Genomic DNA, 18629 nt, shown 5'->3' with positions numbered 1-18629 from the left:
CGACATGGCTTTACTTGAACCCAAATAATTTAAAAATTCTTTTAAATATCAAACCATTACTCGACAGGGGGGAAGCTCGGAGTTTAGGCTTTAAAATGGTATAAAAATAATGGCGGTACGTGTTGCCGCGCCGACTCTAGAGCCTCGCAAAAAGGTTGCGGGAATTTTGGGACGCGCTGTATACACATTGTTCATAAAATGCACATGTACATGTCGCAGCTATCACATGTTATCGGTTTATAAATAAAAGTCACGACGTGTTATTAATGTTGACACACGTTATTCGGGTTTCCAGCAAGTATACCTGTTCTTTTTATTTAATCGCTATAAAACAAATCTTTCCGCTGCACAAGTACAAATAAAAAAGCATTTCTTAATGAATGCAGCCCCCCCCCTTCCTAGTTAAATATAGCCTTTTTAATATATTCATTGCATGGTAGTTTTGTTAACAGTACGACCTGTTTTTTAGTAGCTAAATATGTATATAAGAAAAAGCCGTGGATGTTTCCCTACATTAAATAAATTTCATTGTAGATAAATGTGATTGCGAGCAGTTTTCATCAACTCGTGTATACTCATAAAAGCAAAAACTACAGTTTACTTTAATTAAAGATATAGTCCATCATTTGTAATTTGTGCATTTCGTTCGTTTGAAGCAACAAAAGTGTTCAAAATCTAATGAAGGATGCTGAACAACTAACCTGATGAAGTTTCAGCTACTTTTTCGGATGGCTGCAAATGATGGACTGTAGCTTTAATGATCATTAATCAAATGGGCGCCACTCAGAGACGTGTTGTAAGCGCTATTAGAATTCTATTTCTCAGAATGTCAATAAGTTTGAAAATAAAATTGGAATCCCTCCATCTGTTCTTAGATTTGATTTGGAGCCAACAAAATCTAACCACATTGTATGAACAAAGTTACCCTTGTTGATAATACCTTACCCTATTTGGCAACGTCGGCCGACATCTAATATTCAGTTATACATTTCTAGTGAGCAACATCTAACCATAAAGATGGCCATTTGGTTTCCTCATGTTAGACAAATCATACTTAGCAACATCCACTGGTATATTTTGGATGGAGGGAGTGGTCTCAACGAAGAATGCCACCTATTGTCCAATAGTTTCCAATATTGTATCCTTTAAACAGCGCCTCCAATAATCAGATGGCGTCCATACAGCCCTTTCAGTACGGAGATCATGCCCCCGGGCCCATCCCACCGCCGTTGGCAAAACTAAAGCTCACGCAACTGGCAATATCTAACCCTAGATCGCAACGTCCGATGATCATTTCAAACATTGACAATAATTTTTACTGACTTATTCTTCTTGTTCCAGAGGCAAATATCTTTCAATTGTACATAAGGGTGGCAGACCAGCTTATAGACAGAGTCATTTTGTTTTGCTCCGAACATCGTTACTTACCCATAAAGATTGTTGTGATCCATGTAGTTGAGGGTTTGTAAGGCTCTCACCTCTAAGGCCCCCCCCCCCAAAAAAAATATTCGGTCTCTGGTCAGACCAAAGTTCCGGAATTGACGCGGCCACGCGGCTTTTTTTTTTCTTCAAGCTTGGATTGTACGACAAGGTGGGTACTTTTTTGCTTTTATGGTGTCCTCATGTACATTGGTGTCCTCCATAATTTGCCTTGGTGCTTTCGATCATTTCCCTTGGTGCAATTTCCCATTTTATGGTGCTCTTTGGTAAAAAAAAATTGAGGAGGTGCGGAAATAGAGGGCGCTGTTGGAGCTACCGCTGAACATTTTGGAAAAAAAGATCGACGCGCATGATTAAAATCGACGCGCGCGCTGACCAGAGACCGACTTGTTTTTTTTTTTGCCTAATCTTGACTTAAACTAGTATTTCTGAGAAAGGTTAATAAAATAGGACATAGAATACGATCTTTTTTTTTGCAATGTCTTGGAAGGAGTTTGTTTGTAATGGTCATGTCCACTGCACAAAATCAACGTAGAGTCATTGCATCATTTTCGAAGAAATATTATCAGCTTGATCAAAGTAATTAAAGAAGGTGTTATGTTATGAACTTAATTTTTTTATCAGATTTTTGGAAATAAGGGTACCCTTATATTATCATTGACGTTTAACCAATCCTATTGTATTGGATTGTATTGTATTTGTAATGTAATGTATTGTATTTGTTATGTTTGTAGTCATTTTTTATTGTATACAGGGCCCCAATGGAAACCAGTTTTAAACTGGTTGGGCATACCCTGGGTATAAAAAAAATGTAATAAATAAATAAATAGTATTTATCCAGAGGCGGTTAGAAAAAGCGCCGCCCAGTGTTGATTGATGCCCAGTCCCTGATGTAAGGCGCTGTGCACCTTCTGACCACCCTTTCGGAATGATCACCTGCGGTGGGTTAATTACAGAAGAAGACAGATCTGGTTAAGCGGCGGCGGATCTACGGAGGGGAGGGGTTTACTCACCTCTTGTGCTGCACAAAATTGAAAACAAAATCATACAGAAAAACAAAGCAACTGCCTGCTAAATCCCCTCTGTGCAGCTACCCCCTCCCCTTGATCCCAACCTGGATCCGCCCCTGTTACGCTACCACATCTCGTGGTCAGTCAGCACATGTTGTTGTCACACAACCTATCATGCGTCAAAACGGTCAGTCTACGCGGTTGGTGACTCTATTAGTGGATCATCAGAGAAAACAAATGTAGCACCTCAACTGTAGAGGGCCTCGATTGTGTGTCGTTCGCTTATCGATCATATATCACTCTTCAAAGTATAAACAACATGATAATAAGCAAGTCTCAGTTGTGACCTTAGAGCACTATGGTTGTTACCTAATAGGTTAAAAATGTTTGGCCGTTAAGGAAAACTCAATATCATTACGTTCGTTAAACATTAAACGAGCTCATGTCGTAAACTATTTTAATCGAGCCTCGGTTCACCTGTCAACTGTTTTGAAGCCCGATAATTACTATTTACACAAAATAGACAAAACCTGCAACAAATACAGAAACCTGTGCAGTTTTTAAGTAGGCGTACGTACTTCTATTGTCCCAATCTCTTCAGTTTTTATTTCCGTCTCTTTGCCTACTACAGTTTGCTGCTATTCCAATGTTCACGAATTTCCCCTCTTCTTTTGGTATTAACATTATTATATTCCTGTGACTCAACTGCTTCCAATATGGAGCCACCTAGTACCAGGTGCTGCCCAGTCCGGTCCCTTTCACATCGCCCTCTGGTGTTAGATGATAAACATCTGGCTTGTGTGCGATTTAATTGATGGTTAGTAACTCATTCGTTGATTCCAATATCATTACGTTTCGTTAACCATTAACAAAGCTCCATTTACTCAAGTATTTGAATCGACTCTCGTCCATCTCTTCAACCGTTTATGGAGTCCCAATGTCATTAAGTTCATAAAACATTAACAATAGGCCTAGATATACATAATTTAAAAACTACAGAAAATCGGCTTCGCAGTTTATAAACACTGCACTTGCTTCATCATTGACACTGTTTACATCCACCTTCCAAGCTGTCGGACCGACATTTGCAACCAATTATCTGCTTTGGCTTTTTTTTTCCTTCCTCATGGTCACGGGGAGCAAGAAAAAAATGTGAGTAGATTATTGTTAAAGTCGATCTAGTTATGCAACAGACGATGCTACATGATACAAGAAGATAGGTTTGAATACAGAGCTATTATCCCATTTGTACAGCATACCTCGGATCCATGTGTGGTTTCGTAATTATATCCTACGACAGCACGATTTTGGTTTTAAAACACTCTGCATTAAGATGCATCAATAGTGACGTATAATTTGGGCAATGTACCCAATGTCAATTAGTTAGTATACATTTTTATTTTTTGTTATTGCTGCTTTTATTTCGTATTTTAAAGTAAAATATGACCGTGGGCATGTTCATCTTCATCTGCGTTATGTGATTCAACATGTATACAAAATGTAGCTTGAAACAGCACCATAATCATTAGTATGACCATATAGTGTCCGATTGGGGGGGGGGGGGGGTCTGCGTTTTAAGCAATAACCATGCAGCTCATTTTTGTTTTGCCAAATTTCTGTGTGTGGGTGTGCGTGTTTATGGTGTATATCGAGGACACACACGTGCAACATCATCGATGAATTGAGGACAGGAACCAAATCGAGAACGACCTCGAGTAGAAAACGTGTACAAAACCTATGAGAGCTGTTGCGAAAAGTTACAAACAAAGGAAAAGGGAAGAGGATCAATAGAAAATCTTCGATTTACACCATAAAGAAACGTGTCTGTCTGGGTGTGTGTGTGTGTGTAAGTATGGGTGAGCTTGTCTTACATACGCAGTGTGGACTTCCGAACAAAAGACGTCCACATAATGTAGGTAGCACCGACGTTGTGTGGACTTGCCCACGTCCACACAGTGTTTCCCCATTTCTGGAAAACAGGTTTAGAGGCATTTTTGGGTTAGGTTTATCTGTAGCAGAATGAAGAGAAACACTAAAGGGAATCATAGAAAAAAAATTGGGTTGAAAGAGTTTTCACAGTTTGAGAAAAATGAGTTTTTTCACTGGTTTTTCTTAACTACACGAAAGCAATGGAAAGTCCACACTAGTCATGTGAAACAAGTGTGGGTGTGTGTGTGTGTGGGGGGGGGGGGGGGGGGGGTATAGCACAAGGTGCACGGACCTACAGCAAAAAATTGCCCCATCACCGGAGATCCCACCCCGGACTTCCCGATCTTGATAAGATATTTCTCAGGCAGTTTGCTTTACCTGTTCACAGAGTGGCTAATGTTGTTAGCCTCATCTCGTTGCATGCTCCGTGTTTATCGTTTCCGACTAGCGCCATTGAAAAAAATATTATTATAATTTGAAATCTTTGCGCGTACTCCAGTTAATAGAGCAACTTGTACGATAATCCGGAGGTCCCGCTGAGCCGCTCGATAATTCTCAGGCCCCGCTCGAATCAATTTCTTCTTTCAACTTTTAAATATTAAAGGTATGTATGCAACTTCTCAGTTTCCTTTGTGATCTTTTGGTACCTCGTGCAGATGACGATGGCCTTGTTCGTTTTCCTTTTGTGTCTCGGCGGTTGCATCAGAATCTCCCTATCATCTACCTGTCATGCGCAGTGTGATTATGACCACGTGACTGCAAGGGCTGACTGCTCCTCCCGTTATCTGAGCTGTATCCCCGTCAACTACCCTGACTCCGTCGTCATGGATCTCAGCCACAATGACATATCGGTGCTGGAAACAGACGACTTCAGCGGGACGTTCGGGAGGTTGGTTGAGCTGTACCTTGACTACAACGACATTTCTAACGTGGCGTCACTGTTGGAGTCAACCGGGTTGGGAAGCCTGCAGAAACTTTCGTTGCAACACAACGTCATTTCGGCATTGCAGACTTCATGTAGCCTCAGCTCCCTTATCAATATCTCGCTTGACTATAACTCATTAGGTGGCTTTAACTTTCCAAGCTGCACAGCTTTGGAATATTTTTCGGCAAATTCCAACCTTGTTACTGGATTTAATTACGGGCAGTTACCCTCTAAAATAAGCTTGCAATTCAACGAAATATCAGGATTTAGTCTATCGCACACTGATGTCAGTACACTCCTATTAGATAACAATAACATTGATAATTTTGCATTTAGTGGTAACACGGTTAACTTAGTGTCCCTCAGTCATAATAAGCTGGGTACCTGTACCCTGACAGTTTCATCCTTGTGTGAGTTCAATATCGCAAGCAATGGACTAAATGACCTCCGATCAGTTGATGTGCGTGTAAGCGGCGGTAACAATATGAAGAAACTGAATATAAACAGTAACTCATTTGATTCCCTGATACAACCAGGGTGGGCAGAAGGTCTTCAGATCTTACACGCTGATGGCAACATACTGGCCAACCTGTCCTCTACAACCCTACAAGGATTCAGCAGCCTGACGGAGCTCCATCTAGCAAATAATCGACTTGTGTTCATCTCATCAACGGCTCTGAGTCAACTCACTATGCTACGGTCTCTGAATCTTGATGGCAACGCCCTGACGTCATTCTTGGGTGGCACATTCCTAAACCAAGCTAAATTAGTTGAGTTGTCCATCACAAACAACCAACTCTCCGAGTTACATCCGGATGACTTCCTGGGTCTGGACTCGCTCGAACGTCTGTATCTCCCTGAGAATCGACTGGTTTACGTCAATCCAGAGATGTTCCGGCAGATGCCTGGCCTGACTATGATTGATTTCTCTTATAACAAACTTGAAGTCTTTGATATCACAAACTGTAGTGTTCTCAGCAACTTAACAAATCTCCTGTTGGCTCAAAATTCAATCTATTACATCAGCTTCATTATTGGCCAGTGTGATAGCTTGGTAGTCCTGGACTTAAGTTTTAATCAGATCCAAGTGCTTCCTGGTGACTCTCTTACTGAGGGAAACAGAGCGCTATCCAGACTTGAGCTTCAAGGCAACCCGCTTCAGTGTGACTGCCGGTTGACGGGTCTACGTGACTGGCTTCGCAACAATCCCCCGTCTGTTCTCCCTCGATGTCAAGGTCCACCGCAGAACTCAGGAGCATTGGTTACAGACTTGGACTTCCAAGATTTCATATGCGATCCTCCTAAGGCCAAGACAAACGTGAACCATCTCAACGTGATAGTCGGTCTGGCAGCGACTTTGTCCTGCACGGTGACTGGCATACCCATCCCAATCATAACATGGCTGAACCCAAACGGTACGCTGATAGTAAACGACTGTAAGAGCAGGTTTATCATTTTTATAGACACGATCCTACACATCATTTTGGTGCGGAAATCAGACGAAGGAATGTACTCGTGTTTAGCCCAAAATACCCTCAATGAGAGTGATAGAGCTATGGTCAACGTCATTGTTACATATGCCTTGGCAACGACTGTTGAACCATAGGCTCAGCATTAAAGACCACTATTAATGCACCACACCAAGTGATGGATTTCTCGTCTAGCACGTACACGCTCAATTCATTGTAACTGCTTGAGTACAAGTTAACAGAAAATGCACCACCACCTACGGTATGCATGGCTGAATTTCTCTCAGTAGGGCATAGACTGCCCCCCCCCCAATAATTGGGACCGGTAGGTAGCTCCCATTAAAAAAAATGATTGGATTACCTCTGCGCGTGCGCTTAAACACATGGTTTTCATGGATTTCATCTGCACTTGGTTTTCATCTGCACTTAAACACATGGTTTTCAAAGAACTGATAGTCTTAACAACAACCAGTATGCAAAATCGCCAGTGTCTCCACGAAGGCAACTTTTAGAGCATTTCAACTGCATAGGTTTCACATACTAAAAATGAGTGCCCCTCTCTTTATTGATAGTTGCCAGAAGCACTTTCGAATTCAGCGAAAATTGAAGCTAATCACCTCAGAAATTGCATATTCGTAGCTGAGGTGCCACTTTGCAATTTGTTGGCTCCGCGCAAACATTATTGTGGTTGTTTTGAATTCAGGGGCGAGAATCTTGCGCCGCCATTTTGGGAGATACAAACAGTCGAAAATCCGAGGAACTAGACGTTTGTTGCACTTTCTGTAACTCCTTACATGTATTTAGATTAAAGTAAAATGTCCCGAATAAACGTAATCTTTACTTGCACCAGTGAAATACATGTATGACCTTTGAGTAAAATGAACCGTTTCTCTTTCTTTTTGCTGGAGTTTTGCAATTTCCATGTTAGTTTCACGTTGTAAGGAATGTAAGCTACCATAATATCATCATTACATTTTATCTACGATTGATTTAAAATCGCCTTTCAATCAGCGTGTTTTACAAATGTTTAAATATGTTACGCTTAGAATAGAGCAGCAAATTGTCCACCGCGTTTGCTATTGGGTTGGTATTTGATGAGCATTTTGTTTCTTTCGTCATTTTCTATGAAGTAGCATTTCCATTTATTTTGCACAGAATGCTGAGGGAATCATAGATTCCAGTTTCTAACAGTCCAAATGAGATGAAAAATAATGTTTTATTATGCTTTATATCCCAAGCAGTGTTGCATAAATACGATTTTTTAAAGGACACCAGTAGTCACTTGTACCTTTGTTATAAATTCTGTTTAGTTTAGATTTGTTTTTGTTTTTACTAAAGGCACAACATAATATTGCTTACAAAATTCGAGAATGAACTTTGAATATTTAGTCCATATAATTTAGGCCGAATTAAAATAAACCCTATGTTTCTCGTCCGGGTTTTTTTTTTTTTTTAAAAGGAGGAAGCGGGGCTTTTTATTTTCTATTTTTTATTTTTTTCAAGATGGCCGCCATTTTAAAATTTTCCTGCAACCATTGTTGTTCCACTGTTCACAGACACTTTTAAAATGAAAGATAAGTTGGACAAGAGAACTGAACATATTTACAGTGTCATTTAGAGTTGTATTGGTATTGGTATTTATTTTCCGATGAATTTTTGGACTTTTCGGTGTTCTTTTTACAGCATTTTTCAAAAATAAAAAATTTAAAAAAAAAACAGGCGGCCTCCAAAAAGGAAGTGGGCGGGAACGAGAAACATGTATTTTTATTTTACTTCGCCTTAATCGTGTAAGGCTTATTTTTCCCTTGTATTTTTTATTTACGAGAAAGAAAACACTGGCACATATTTATTGGCTTTGTGATGTCCAAGTTTAGTATAGGTGTGTATGCCTCTGTAAAGTTGTCATTATATCGCCTCTGTTCATTGTTTCGTAAAGTGGTGTAAGCTTACCATTAATGTTTGTTTGTTTTAATTTTGGCGTATTTTTCCTTGCAATTGCTTTTCAGTTAGCGAGTTTTATAATGGGAATGTTTAATCTTTAAATGCGATCAGTATGTAAAGGTGTTTCAACAATGATGGCAGAGTTATTTTTCCTACAAGGATACAATTTCAAAATGGCTCGTGAGTTTGTTTAGTGAAAAATAATATTGCTTATAAAATATCGAAGGAATTGTGAATGAAGTTAATATGCATTTGCATGTAACTTTGTGGTTTTATGCTTATAGCATTATGAGAATAAGCAAATAGGTTGATGACTTTTACAAACTGGGAAAGTAGTCCCAAAGAAAATCAGTTTTCTTCGAAGCATAAAGACATCAAATGGTTAAATTTCCTGTTTTGGTCACTGTTTTGTACTTGTTTTTACGAAAAAAAAGCCTGTTTGCGAATGGCTGTTTAACGTCCAGTGCAAAGCGAAAAGCGCCACCTATTGTCTGACATTGACCATGATGTCGGTTTTTTAACAGCGCCCCCATAACAAGATGGCGTCCGCCCCCCCCCCCCCATTCTCGACCCTCTGTCCAAAAATGCGATTTAAAGAAATGTCGTTACAACTATGTTTTTTAACATCACCAGCGATAAAACCTCAGTTCAAAAGTTAATCGTATTCAACGAAGTCCTTTAAACTATAAAAGGGCCGGATTATTTTGACCATCTCCCAGCCGGGGGGCGAAATTTCTTTTCCCAAACGAGAGCGGACAATGTTAAAAGAGGGCGCTCTCTCTGCGTTATGCATATTAATGATGTGCAAGGCTTTTAAAGAATAAGATATATAACAAGGATAAACAGTGTTTAAATCACCGATAATTGGCAGCTGATTCGATGACTGGTTGGTAGTAGTCCTTGCTTCTAATCAGGTGATCCGAGTTCCAATCTCAGTGAGCGTTTTTCGCTTCTTCTCATTTTACCTTTTAAATAAGTAAAGTGATGAAGGAACATTTCTCACAAGAAGTAAAGCCTATCTTGGGTTTGTGTCGTGGAGAACAAGGCATTGATATGCATGTAATGGACCAATCAGAAGAGGGGAAGCGGATGTGGTTTCGGGAAGAAAAAGATTCGCAACCGGGGGGGGGGGGGATTCCCCCCCCCCCCCCAAATCTCTGCCATCTAATGACGAAAATTCTGAACTCGGTACATGCATAGAACAACTTATCATGAACATGCCCAAGAATTTTTGTGACTATAGGTCAAAGGGTTTGGGAATTATAGCTAATTAATTATTCATATGCACGAATGGTAATTCTGCTCTGTGTACACTACGTATATGGGGAAATTCAGTTGTTAGCCAATGCAGGGTTGTTAGTAAGGATATTGTGTACTACAGTTGTTGAAACAAGTATTCTGTGTCATTTTCTTTGTTGTTCAAAACAGTCTAACACACATTTTTTTTTTTTTACGAAACTTCAAAAGGGTTACTTTGTTTAAATAGTGATAACAGTTTACCGTGTAGAGCAATTGAAGTAATTTTTTTCATCTAGAAGTAGTTTAATAAATTAGCTTACCAGTCATCGTTATTTTTGGTGCTACATAGTTTTTTTTTTAATTATAAAGTATATTTCTTTTGGTTTGGGTTCCACTTTTTTGTAAGTCACCGTGTATGGGAGGAACATAGGCTCGTTTTGAAGTTGCCAAATCACCTCCTTAAAAATTGATTTTTTTTATTCGTTTGCAGTTTTTGGTGTGTGATTAATTTTCTTTTTCGTTCATTTTGCCAAATGGAGCTTTGCCTTTGCTGTGAGAAAACACGTACGGAATTTAACACGAAAACAACAGATATCATTTTAGGTCAATTAGTCGATCAAAATATGCTCGCTCATGAATTGCTGTCAATTGTTGCCAGTGCAACTGATGTGTAACATGAAACTAGTTGCACAAATAATATTACATTACTTTATTGAAGCAAAACTAATTTGCGACGAGGAATACAATATCTGCCTTTGGGGAAAACATCTGTCGTATTTGTTTAGATATTAGAATATCAATGGAAGGAAAAGTCCCTTATCTTCCCAGTATTTGTATTTGTACGGATGCTACGAAATGCCACAATGCGCAACGATAATGTGGCTATTTTTTTAACACGCCAGCCCGGACATCCCTCTCGGTATGCCTTTACAGCAGAATAATCAATTCATCAACTAATTGCACTTGACACTATTATGATGCGCCCACTGACAAATCTTGACAAATTCTTAAATCACGGCTAGACAGTGTGTAATAGGTGATCCTCAAAACAAAAGTGCGGAGTTGCCAGAAACTATATGCACCGAGTCCATGCATAGAAGCGAGTATATAACCGCGGAATGTTGCAGGGAAAACCTGATAACAGTTTTACCTCATCATCACCAGAGATAGGTGTAAGAACTGTCCTTTATAATTACCTCCAGTCCTAGATATAGGGCAAAATCCAATAAAAAATTAAAACATTACTGCCAAATTGTAAACGGCATTTTACAAGTTCGGTAAAAACGTTATTGGGCCACGTCTGTTGACAGTGTCACATGTTATATTATGTCCGCAGGCAGGCCCTACATTGCTATGAATACACGGGCCACACTGTACAAGGAGTGAGCAGCAAAGCTTATACCTTATATCAACTGGCGTCCTCGGAGTCCCGTTATATGTTAACAAGTTCATTGAACACTAACAAAAGGTGCGATTACAGCACAAACTGGTCAGGAAATCGGTTGCATTGTTTGGAAACACGTAGTCTTGTTCCACCTTTTTGTGAATATTTTTACGTCTAGCCCGACGACATTTTGAATCACTCTTCAGAATTTGTGCTCTCACCAGTTTTTTGATCTAGGAGAACAAACGGAAAACGGGTTAATGTGAGTAAGCTTCCTTCTAGTTACCCATTATGTATAGTACTGTTGATGATGAGAAATACTAAATATGCAATACAACCGCAAGTAGTTCCCGCCTAGACGGCAATATGGAGCTCTTGAGTTGCAATCCATGCGAGAAAGCTAAATTTTGCTAGTTAGGTTTGTGATGCCTCATCAAGTCTCTGAGCCTGATTTTTTAAGCAATGTACATGAATGCCATGAAAAGCTCACGTAGTCTGCTGCGATGTTGTATTATGTTTTATACTAAGTGGTTGGGGGAAGGGGGGGGGGGGTAAATGGCATATGAAGCGAACCATTTGGACCCCAAGGGCATATAAATCCCATCATGGACTATATCATAACAGTTAACTATTGTTTTGTTATACCATAATAGTATCATATTTTTTTTTACCCACTATAGTAAGATTAAAAAAAACCACCAATATATTAAGTAAAGTTTATTTATTTATTTGTTTAGTAATTGTTTATTTAACTGGGTAGCCCATTTAAAATCAAAGGCAAACAATCATCATAAAACAATACACAGACACATAAATTCACATGAATTCAAAAAAATATATCAAGAATTATAAAGTAGGGCCTGTCTTAAACTAAATATCAGAAGCATATTAATTTACATTAAAAAAAATCTACTCATTTGCACATCTGAATATTATTAAGGATGAAACTGACAAAACATGGTGCACAAAAAGACCGACCGTAGAGACAGACAAGCGTTTAAAAAGCAACCAAATTGATGAAAAGAGAACCCATTAGGTTAAAAGGCTCAGCAAATGTTAATTTATGGGGACTTTGCACGACAAAATAAAAAGCCTAAGAAATAAAAACTAGAATAAAAAACAAAACCTATAGAAACGACTACTGTCAGTAGTGAATGGATTTCAATAATGAAATACTTAATGTTTGCAGTTGACGGTTTTTTAAAGATGAGATGGAAGCGCATATTCCAGGTTTGCACCCCTCTAAATGTGAAGGTCTTTCTTTCACATTCTGACTTAGATGAGGAGGTACAATGTTTTCAGAAGTGTTGTGTACGGTGGGAATGTTGATCAGATACTTTGACGAAATTATCAAGAAGGTGCTTGTCCAGTTTTAACTTACTTCTTGGTAAATGTTTAAAAACAGTTTTACACCAGGATATTTGCATGAGAGCTTCGTTGATAATCCAATGTTTTCCAGCTAAGCAACTCATAGACTTGAGTTGAAGCATTAAAACAAAGGAAAATCATGCATGACTTGGTGGTAGATTTTGATGCAACAATTGTGTTTATTTCGAATGAAAGAATATTTGTATTTGTTTTAATAGTAATTTGTTTACAATTCCACAAGAATATTATCTGATGTGTACAACACTCCTAAACGACCTAAAGTCAAGTTCTGATTTCATAGTGTAGCTGTTAGACGGCATAATATTAAGTTTGCTTTGAAAAACACTTGGCAATATGTAGACTGAAAACAGCTCCTCGTTATCGGTTTATGCTGTGTGAGATCCAGATTTTTCGAAGGTGGTAAATTTTGTGATATTTTCCTTTGTATATTTTATTTAGGATATTTGTTTTAACAATTTGGTTTGCTAGTTTTATTTCTTATTTTTAAGAAAAGGTGACCGTGCGCGTGTTGGCCTATTATACTGAGTTGAATTCCCGTACTGATATTCACTTGTGATGAGCAAGTATAAAAATAAAGTATTTAAATCAAATCAAATTTTAACTGCATATTTATCCCTTCTCTCAAAACCTGTTAAGGAGTCCCCTTGAATCCTGCATTGAGACCTCTCTGTCTTCGACCCACGTTCGTTTCAACTCTGACTTGTTCCTATACATTGTATATTTCAGGTGACGATGGCCTGCTTTCTTTTCCTTTTGTGTCTTGGAGCTTGCATCAGAATCTCCCAATCATCTACCTGCCATGCGGGTTCGCATGCAACGCCCGAGTCATTTTAATCATTTACAATAGGTGCATTCGTTTAGCTCACCCGGGTTGATTTGGGTCAGCCCTGTACCGATCGATTAGCTCTGACGTCATTCTCAGGGCTCACCCGGGTCAGCCACCACAGACCCTGCTCGTGAAGCAGAGTCGACCCCCCTTTTGGCTGCCAAAAATAGAAATATCATGCAGAAAAACGCAGTTCTAATGCCTGCTAAACCACACCTCACCCTCGTTTGGCAGCTACTGTACCCCCCCCCTCCTCCGGTTGATACTTTACCTTACGTTGCAATTTGTTTTGAGTCACACAACCCTGACCCGGTGGTTTTAAACTGTCAGTGTACACGATTGATCGCTCAAAGTTGATCATTAGGGCAGAAGATTGTGGCATCCATGGACAACATCGTGAAATTCGCATTGTTCGTATTTCACGATGTAAAGTATGAAAACATGACTTAAGCAGATCTTAGCTGTAACCTAATAGATTCAATTTTTGGGGGTGTTGGGAAGTCCCAAAAGATTCATTCACGAGTCGGCCAAACCAGATTGAAAGCGCGGTGAAGTTTTTGGAACTTGCAAATTAATGAAAGCAATGAAATAAAGTTCATTACAATTTAATACCAGCCTGCTCTGATGAATATTTGAAGCAGCATTAAAAAATAATTTGAAAGTGAGGCTTGGAATGCATAAATAGTCTGGCACCATCCCATTGAACAGTTTGCAATGTATCAATTCCATTCAGGGTTCACGATCAAAAATGGCTCCCTCGTGAATAAGTTCTATTTCATTACGTTCGTTAAACATTAACGGAGCCCATCTCGCCAAATATTTTAATCGACCCTTGTTCATCTCTTCAACTGTTTTGCAGCCCACTAATTATCATTAACGCAAGATAGATAACCTGCAAAATAGTACAGAAAACAGTTATGCAGTTTATAAGTAGGCGTATGTCCATTGCCTCAAACCTCTTCAGCTTTTATTTCCGTCTCTTTGCCGACCGACAATTGCCGCCATTCCAATATTCTCGGATTTTCTTCCTTAAAGGGAATGTACAACATTTGCTTTTGCTGCAATTTTCAGAAATAAATGGATTTGGAGGATTAGTATGTTATAGCAAATATTGTTAAACTGACTTGTTTCACGTTTTGGGCTTGATTATGCTGGAAAAACCAAGAAAACCAATCATTTTCTTGTTGTCTGGTTCCCCGACCCCACTTAAGATGAAACGGAGAAACGTAAAGACTTTGGGGAATTGTAAGGTCAAAGAATCACTCTAGCAGGTTTGTACCCCTTCACAGGTGTGTAATCTATTGCGAAGAAAATGCGGAATTACTAAATATGAAAAAGTAGGAGCTGTTTTTGAAAAAAAAAACAGGCCGACCAGCGTTGGAAAAATACATTTTTTCTTGAAAATGTCAGCACACCAGGAGCCACGATTTTACAGGATGCTTTACACTGTCAATCCCTAACAATTCAGCAAGGTATTTCGTGATAATTTGATCATTTCGTTTTTTGATGTTTGCAAATGTTGTATCTTACCTTTAACAATGTGCTATTCCTGCGACTCATCTGTTTTCAACATGGAGCCACCTAGCGCCAGTTGCTTCCTAGCTAATCCCGCCCCTTTCACAGTGACCGCTAGTGGCAGATGTTAAACAACAAGTTGCTTGTCTGCGATACAATGGATCTAATTGTTGGACGAAGTTCGTTAAACAGTAACGGAAGCCCATTTATCACGGTATGTTAATCGACTATTGGGCAGCTTCTAAATCATTAGTGGAGTCCCTGTATTATGAAGTTCATAACAATAGGCCTAGATATACATACATTCAAATTACAGAAAGCCGGCTTCGGAGTTTATAAGTGCTGCACTTGCTTCATCATTTTCAGTTTTTACATCCGCCTCCTAAGCTGTCGGCTTGACATTGGCAACAATTCCCGATTTTGGTCTTTTTCTTCGCCGTGGTCACAGAGAGCAAGAAAAATGGTAAGTTCATCCACTTGTTCAAAATACGTTTTTCATGAAAAGACTTAACACAAGAAGATGTTGTGGAAATAGTGAACGATATTTTGTGTACAACATACCCTGGACCCTGGTATGGTTTTACAGTGTATCCTTCCACAATGGCACTATTTTTTGGGAAAACTCTATGATGTATGTACCAGTAGAATGACCACAGCAACTCGGTATTTTTATTTTTTTTGAGATTTAGATTTTTAACGGGTCGTAAGGTTAGCGATATTTCCCCGTGTCATTTGTTTTTAAATTAAAGATGTGTGGCCGGTTTGGGTTCCTATTATCAGTGCGTTCGATTACTTCCCCCGCGCTTACTCGTGCAAGCGCGACAGCGTTCGATTTACCTCTCACGTGACTTCTCGCGCTTACTCGAGCCTGGCCAAGTGACCGACTCGCCGAGCCGGTAACTTGAGTAAGTATCCCATAAGGCCATGCAACGTCCGGCAGGCGCCTCAGGCCGTGTCCGAAACGGGCTTCCACGAAGCATAACAGAGCTACAAACCCTATCATAGCTCTATGATAGCTGTCCCTACCCCCCTCTAAAATTGATAAATCAAAAATATGTTGAGAAAAACAGGATTCTTTTGGGAAAATATGTTTCTATACATTGTATATTTCAGGTGACGATGGCCTGCTTTCTTTTCCTTTTGTCTCTTGGAGCTTGCATCAGAATCTCCCAATCATCTACCTGTCATGCGCAGTGTGATTACGACCACGTGACTGCGAGGGCCGACTGCTCTTCCCGCAATCTGAACTGTATCCCCGTCAACTACCCAGACTCCCTCGTCATGGATCTCAGCCACAATGCCATATCGGTGCTGGAACCAGACGACTTCAACGGGACGTTCACGAGGTTGGTTGAGCTGTACCTTGACTACAACGACATCTCTGATGTGACGTCACTGTTGGAGTCAACCGGGTTGGGAAGCCTGCAGAAACTCTCGTTGCAACACAACGTCATTTCAGCATTACAGACTTCATGCAGCCTCAGCTCCCTCGTCAATATCTCAGTCGACTATAACTCACTTGTACATTTAATTTACATACCGAGCTGCGGAGCTTTGGAATACTTTTCGGCGAATTTTAACCCTCTAACTGGTTTCTTCCTTCCGACTAAATTACCCTCGATTTTAAGCTTGCAATTCACTAAGATATCAGGCCTCGTTTTGACACGCGATGATGTCGGCACACTTTTGTTGGATAACAATGAAATTTCGTCTTTTTCATTTACTGGTGACACGTTTAATTTAGTGTCCCTCAGTCATAATAGGCTGAGTACCTGTAACTTGAGAGCGTCGTTCATGTTCGAGCTCAATATCGCAAGCAACGGACTAAAAGATTTCAAATCAGTTAAGGTACATCTGAGCAAAAATAAAGATATGAATAAACTGGACATAAGCAATAACTCCTTTGATTCCCTAATACAACCAGATTGGGCAGAAGGTCTTCAGATCTTATACGCTGATGATAACATGCTGGCCAACCTGTCCTCTACAACCCTACAAGGATTCAGCAGCCTTACTGAGCTCCATCTAGCAAATAATCGACTTGTGTTCATCTCACCAACCGCTCTGAGTCAACTCACTAAGTTACTGTATCTGTACATCGCTGGGAATCGACTAGTTCACGTGCACTCAGAGATGTTTCGGCAGGTGCCTGGTCTTACCACGATGGACTTCTCTGAAAACAAACTTGAAGTCTTTGATATCACAAATTGCCTCCCCAGCAACTTAAGTAACCTCCTGCTTGCTTACAATTCGATTCATAACATCAGCTTGATACTTGGCCATTGCGATAAACTAGTAGTCCTGGACTTGAGTTTCAATCAGATCGAAGTGGTTCCTGGTGACTCTCTTACTGGGGGACACAGAGCGCTATCCAGACTTGAGCTTGAAGGCAACCTGCTCCAGTGTGACTGCCGGTTGACGGGTCTACGTGACTGGCTTCGCAACAATCCCCCGTCTGTTATCCCTCGATGTCAAGGTCCACCGCAAAACTCAGGAGCAGTGGTTACAGACTTGGAATTACAATCCTGCGAACCCCCGAAGGCCGTGACCAACGCGAACCATCTTAACCTGATAGTCGGTTTGTCGGCGACTCTTTCGTGTGCGGCGACTGGGATACCCACCCCCAACAGAACATGGCTGAATCCCAACGGCACGGTGATACCAGACGAATGGCAAGGCAGATTTATCATTTCAAGCGACATGACTTTGCTCATCATTTTAGTTGAGCTATCTGATCAAGGAATCTACACGTGTTTGGTCCAAAATATCCTTGGTGAAATGGACAGAGCTGTGGTCATTCTGACTGTAACCCAAGACCAAATATCAACAGGTATGCCTAAAGTAGGTACTTCTTTGGCTGCTGTTGTTCTCCCCACCATGGTTATCACTATTGCTATCATGTTCATTGTCTTCGTCTTGGTATTCTGTCTTCGACGGGGCTATACAAAGAGACACCAGACTAGCTCGGCATCTCTAGGACCGCAGAAACACGAGCTCGCGGTGACCTTCCGACGAGGAAAGGCTTCCAACTCAGACGGAGTTTATGTCAACGACGTAGTCGATGACCGAGAGAGCCCAACTGCAATACAAAGAGCAGGGAGCAACGATGGATATCAGGATACCATACGGACGGACGAGCCTCCACAGGTCTACCAAGAGCTTTTGCTGGAGAACAAGGATGACATTTATGAACCTGTGGCTGTAGGAGGCAATCAGTCATAGGTGTGTCGACCCCCCCCCCCAAAAAAAAAAAAAAGAGAGACCAAAACTGGAATTCAGTCATATCCTTGTGAAACATCAAATACCTATCTCTGACAATCTTTGATCTGGTAAGGTTAACACTTAAAACTGTAGCGGTCCGGCTGCCCTCGCGACTCTTCCACCGTGATTCTGCCGGAATACTGATAAGGGAAATGAAGCCCTTGAACCATTCCGTTACCAATTGGCACATGTGCATTATGGTCATTAACTTTACTCGCTTTTCAGAAAAGGTAATGGCGCACCATTGTGATACGCGGGACCACCGACGCGGAAACCAGCCTAGACTGTTACGTGTCCTTAC

The 18629-nt window shown here is 40.3% G+C and overlaps 2 protein-coding genes across 2 annotated transcripts; both read left to right on the top strand.

Annotated features, from left to right (window-relative positions):
- Positions 1–5035: 5035 nt before the first annotated feature.
- Positions 5036–6910, top strand: LOC119737884 (leucine-rich repeat-containing protein 4C-like). The gene has a single exon (XM_038212522.1). It carries the CDS (start codon positions 5036–5038, stop codon positions 6908–6910), a length of 1875 nt encoding a protein of 624 aa, XP_038068450.1.
- A 9273-nt stretch (positions 6911–16183) lies between these two features.
- On the top strand, positions 16184–18289 carry LOC119737878 (leucine-rich repeats and immunoglobulin-like domains protein 2; the record flags this gene model as incomplete). Its single annotated transcript, XM_038212515.1, has 1 exon — positions 16184–18289. A coding segment is annotated over one exon (2106 nt), but the record flags the coding sequence as incomplete, so codon positions are not given.
- Positions 18290–18629: the final 340 nt, after the last annotated feature.

Source organism: Patiria miniata, unplaced genomic scaffold (genome assembly GCF_015706575.1).
Source record: "Patiria miniata isolate m_02_andy unplaced genomic scaffold, ASM1570657v1 HiC_scaffold_3, whole genome shotgun sequence".
Taxonomy (NCBI): Eukaryota; Metazoa; Echinodermata; class Asteroidea; order Valvatida; family Asterinidae; genus Patiria; species Patiria miniata.
Note: the sequence above shows the minus strand (reverse complement) of the source record. Positions and strands in the feature narration are given on the sequence as shown.